At 42.3% G+C, this 5,319-nt stretch overlaps 1 protein-coding gene across 3 annotated transcripts in view; it reads right to left on the minus strand.

The window, feature by feature from the left end:
* Positions 1-5,308, minus strand: part of PPP3CC (protein phosphatase 3, catalytic subunit, gamma isozyme) — a 101,960-nt gene extending 96,652 nt beyond the window's left edge. The window contains exon 1 of one of the 3 annotated variants that reach the window (XM_008582045.1): positions 5,103-5,307. In XM_008582045.1, coding sequence (XP_008580267.1) covers positions 5,103-5,151 — 49 coding nt within the window. In that variant the 5' untranslated portion in view covers positions 5,152-5,307. Of the gene's footprint in view, positions 1-5,102 lie in introns of all 3 variants that reach the window. The other 2 variants (XM_008582046.1, XM_008582047.1) reach the window with 2 other exon arrangements.
* Positions 5,309-5,319: the final 11 nt, after the last annotated feature.

Consider the following 5,319-nt stretch of genomic DNA (forward strand, 5'->3'; position numbering starts at 1 on the left):
CCGCCCGGTCCAGTACGGGCGTGACACTGAGGGTTGCGATCCGTTGCTGGACACGAAAAAAGACAAAAAGGAAAAAAAAAAAAAAAAGAACCATCATTCAAGTATTTAGGTAGAATTACAATATTTATGTTAAAAATAATATGAAATATTTGTATAACAAAATCTTTAATGTGTATGATCCATTTTCCTTTGAATTCAAAATATACCAGCAGATGGAAATACAGGAAAGTATTAAAAACAGTTGTTTCTGAAGTTGTTTCTGGAAGGAATATATGAAATCTTTGTTTTCTTCCTTTTCTGCCTTTCAAATTTTATAATTAGCAGGGTTAAGCTTATATTTAAGAAAAAAAAATTTATTAAACCCTCAATAAATCTATTCTCATGAAACAAAAAAGGGAGAGAGGGGGCAAGAGCTGTGGGAAAAAATGAAGTACAGGTACCAGAGACTGAAATGGGGTTCAGGGAATACTTGTGGAAATGTCAATTTTTGTCCACATTACTCTTAAAATCTTTTAAGAAGGCTATAGCCACAATATTCCCAGTGCCAGGATATCAAAGAATCAGTAGCTATCTATGTGTGCTACAAATTGTACAGTACTCTGTGAATATACAGTGTATTTGAATTCCAAGAGAATGGGAGAAATGTATCAGCATCTCACTGAAAAGAAGTCCGACTTTTCTGTTAAATCCTGTTCGGCCACCAAATAAGAAATTTAGACAATGTGATCTCCGTATCTGTCATATAATTCCTACCGAAATTTCCTTGTTTCTAAAAAGATTCAGTCAGTCCAGAGGAATAAAGTGGTTTTATAAAAATCATTGTCAAAGAAAAAAACTTTCTTCAGACAGCCAAAGAAACTTGGAAACTGGTGGGGGGGTAGGGGAGGGATCAAGCTGAAAGAATTTCACAATGCAATCATTTGAGTTTCGAGTTCTCTCCTCCAAATTCCAGTAGTGATGCCCCACTGCATACGGACTGCTCTAGAGTAAAATAAAATAAAATAAAAATAAAAATAAAAATCATTGTCAAAGAAAAAAACTTTCTTCAGACAGCCAAAGAAACTTGGAAACTGGTGGGGGGGTAGGGGAGGGATCAAGCTGAAAGAATTTCACAATGCAATCATTTGAGTTTCGAGTTCTCTCCTCCAAATTCCAGTAGTGATGCCCCACTGCATACGGACTGCTCTAGAGGCTCACAGAAAAGTTTCAAAGCAAAGAAGTTCGGATCCCAAAACCAGCCATCCGCAAATCAGTCAAGCTATCAATCAATCAAAGAAGAAACAAACGAGCACCTATTAGGGTACCTTGAAGATGGCAGTCAATAAACATTTAATGATGTGGTGCTGATAACACCAACGTCAAGGGTTCCCATTCCCTTACTGGCCGGCCGCCAAAAAAAAGCCAAAAACAAAACATATTTAATGAATGAGTGAAATCATAAGAGTTTTTAAACATAAAATAAACACTTTCACCTGCTAGAGAAGAAATCAGCTGCCAGAGAAGTACTAGACAGAACTGTGTTGGTCTCTTCAAATTGTTACCAATGGGATGCCACCCAAATATCCTTTATATTGCAGAATGGATATTTTCCTGACTAAAAACGGTTTCCTAACTTGTGTTATAATTTCACATACTTTCTAATTCTGATATTTTTCAAATGTTAATGATATCTCTACTAACCACTTATGTAGTAAGCAATCTATTATCAAACTATCATGTTTCATGATACTACCTTAAGTTTTTCACATGTCATTTGCAAGACCCAGACTTGACAAGAAAGGTATTATTAACCCTATTTTACAGATGAGCAAAAAAAGGTTAAGTAGAAAGATAAGGTGGGAAGAAAAAAGGCATGGTCACAAATCAGCTCCAGCAGCAGGAGTAAAACCTAGGTTGTCTAACCGTGTCGTTCTTTTTCAGTTTGGGAAAGCTGCCGTTTAAAGGACACAAAATATGAGGGTACTTCAAAAAGTTGATGGAAAGATTAGTATTATCTTTTAATTCTACTTTTCCATGAACTTCTTGAAGTACCCAAGTATGAATCACGCCTGTCCACCCACTCTTCTCCAAGATTTGTTCAAAGAAAACAATAAAGCAGATTTTAAAGTTTACAGGAAATGACAGAACCAAAAATAACTGAGGTGTGGTATCACCTCTGAAAAAGCTTTTGAGCTGTGAATAAATGCAGACAACTCTGACCAGACAAAATCGCATCAGACCAGGATTCAGTACCCAATACAATGGACCTTGGCTATGTACACATTGTAACCTTATTTTCTTAAAAGAAATTTCAACTGTTTCGAACTCTGGAAAACCCAGAAAAAAAGCAACATAGGTCACCAAGAAGCCAAAATTGCTGTGTTCAAGTTCTTATGCTAAAGTGCTTATATGAGGGGGCCGGCCCGGTGGCGCACTGGATAGTGCGCCGCTTGGGAAGCGCGGCGGCGCTCCCGCCCGAGGGTTCGGATCCCACATACAGACCGGTTCCCGCTCACTGGCTGAGCGAGGCGCGGGAGCAACACCGAGGGTTGCGATCCCGTTGCCGGTCCCGGTCCAGTATGGGGGCAACACTGAGGGTTGCGATCCGTTGCCGGACATGGAAAAAGACAAAAAAATAAATAAATAAATAAATAAATAAATAAAGTGCTTATATGAGATAAATCCACACATCCTAAGGGCCTGAAGTCATGTTTCATTTATTTAAGAGTAGTCGTAAAAGTACGCAACAAACAGTAATTTGCATTTTTTTTTTGTCTTTTGTCTTTTTCCGTGTCCGGCAACGGATCGCAACCCTCAGTGTTGCCCCCGTACTGGACCGGGAACCAGCAACGGGATCGCAACCCTCGGTGTTGCTCCCGTGCCTTGCTCAGCCAGTGAGCGAGAACCGGTCTGTATGTGGGATCCGAACCCTCGGGCGGGAGCGCCGCCGCACTTCCCAAGCGGCGCACTATCCAGTGCGCCACCGGGCCGGCCCAGTAATTTGCAATTTTGCTAAAGAACAAATTCACGTCATGCAGACTATGAAAGTGGTGTTCACTTTATGAACATGTCTAGTAATAAACCAGCACCTACATTTTAACAGTGTTTTGTTTTACTTCTATAAATAAATAAGTACTTTACTTCTATACTTAAAGGTCTGAAAAGGTCATTTCAATATTTCTTGTATATCTTATGGCCTGTTATGGTGGAAATGACAAGGTGCAATGGTGATCAGATTTTGAGATTCCTGAAGGTCTGAGTGAGGGCTGCCACTAAGCTTCACTCAGATCCTATTTATTCTGCCTTGACACACAGTTCTGGTTTATCTGGTTTCCCTGCCTACTTCGGCTTAGAAGTGGCGGATTAGAAGGCAGTAAGGACATATTCTGACAGAGAACAGTACTGGAGAGATAAACTAAAAACAGACAAAACAATAAAATGGTATAGCAGTAAGGGGTCATTTCTGTACAGGAGGCAAGCGCCAACACTCTTACACAGGGGAAAGCACCGGCCATATTAACACTACGGTACAGAAATAAATGTACATAATCATGACCTTGATTCATCAAAAAAGGTTATGTTTATTATATTCTGAATCTTAGGAGAGGTTATATACTCCTTATGGGTTATACAGGAGTACTATGAAGACTTACACTAAAATGGTCAAAATAATTTAGCTGTTAAAGGGATAATGTCAGTTATATGAACAATTCACTTAAATCTCCAATGATACAAATCTCAAAAATCCCATTATATTTACTAAATATTACGTAGTATACATTATCAATATTTATGATGCTGATGTTTCTAGGGGGAAAAAAAAGAGCCTAAGTTACATGTTAAAAATTTTCTCCCTCCCTGAACATTCAATCTGGGCTCATCCCCTTAAAAAAATGTATTCTTCTCACCAATCCTTAGTTTCCTTCCTCCTTCTAATACCAAAAGGAAAAAAAAAGTATTTTAATAGTTTTCCTCACTACAATGCTAAGCCATTCATCTAGAGGCCACTAACATCGCTGGCCTAAGTATATTTCCTTCTTATTATCAAAATAGCGCGTTCAAACCCGATTGTTAATACTTGAGAGAGAGAAGGGCTGTGCCTAAGTCTTAACTGCTGAACAAAAGCAGCACATAAATTAGTGGTTATGTTTAACCGGTCTTATTAGTTTACGGGCAGAAACAATAGAAGATTAGAAATGAGCACTTTATGTTTTGTTCTTATAACAACAACAAAAAGCTAATACAGGAGTACATCTGAATCAGACAACATTATTCTCCAAATGTCTATAGCCAACGAGAAAATAAAAGACCAACATCATGTCAAGAGCTCCGTAAATCCCTTTCAAACCTCATAAAATGGTTCTATTTCCATTTATTTCACCCTATTAAGTTTCTTTTAGTAACAGCAGTGATTTGCGAGGACCTAGCGAAAGTGGGCCGAAAGGAACACGGTATATGTCCTCAAAAAGGGTGGTATGGGGGGGAGTGTCAAGAAAGATCTGATCCTAAAGAAAGATCTGACTTGGAAGAGTCTACTCGATTCCCTACCCACACCATCCGAGATGGCTTCTCCAGATTAGAGACCAGCAAAGTGGGATCGTTTCTTTAAGAACAAAACGATGGGTGGGCCTGCCCGTGGCTCACTTGGGAGAGTGTGGTGCTGATAACACCAAGGCCGCGGGTTCGGATCCTATATAGGGATGGCCGGTTTGCTCATTGGCTGAGCGTGGTGCTGACAACACCAAGGCAAGGGTTGAGATCCCCTTACCAGTCATCTTTTTAAAAAAAAAAAAAAAAAAAAAAAGAACAAAACGATGGGGATCCAGACCCTTTAGGGGTGGTGGAAGAAGTCGCCCCCACCCTGCTGGAAGTCAACCCTCCTGGAGGTTAATCCACCGATCTCCACCCAACTACCGGTCTAGGCGCTACAGGGGATGCCGGGGTCCCCGTGGGGGATGCAGCTCCCTGGGGGATGCCCGTCCTCACCTTTCCCACAGCCCTGCCGGAGCTCCTCGGGGGTGGTCGCAGCCTGGGCCCCAGCCTCCCTCCTACCTGCCCGCCCTCCCGAGCCGTCGCCCGGGGCCGTTTCCCGCAGGGCGCGGAGGACCCGGCCCGCTTGGCACCTTTGATGGCGCGTTCGGTAGTAGAGAACTGGTAGCGCTTCCCGGACATGGTCCCCTCGGCCTCCTCCCGACTCCCGGAGTCTGCCGGACGGGCGCCTCCGCTCGGCCGCCGCCTCCTTCTCCAGCGGCCTCAGCGACCCGGGGCCGTCAGCTCGCCCCGCCCGGCCCCGGCTCCTCAGGGCGGCCCAAGCACCAGAGGCCGCGGCGCGTAATAACT

Source organism: Galeopterus variegatus, unplaced genomic scaffold, assembly GCF_000696425.1.
Source record: "Galeopterus variegatus unplaced genomic scaffold, G_variegatus-3.0.2 Scaffold2506, whole genome shotgun sequence".
Taxonomy (NCBI): domain Eukaryota; kingdom Metazoa; phylum Chordata; class Mammalia; order Dermoptera; family Cynocephalidae; genus Galeopterus; species Galeopterus variegatus.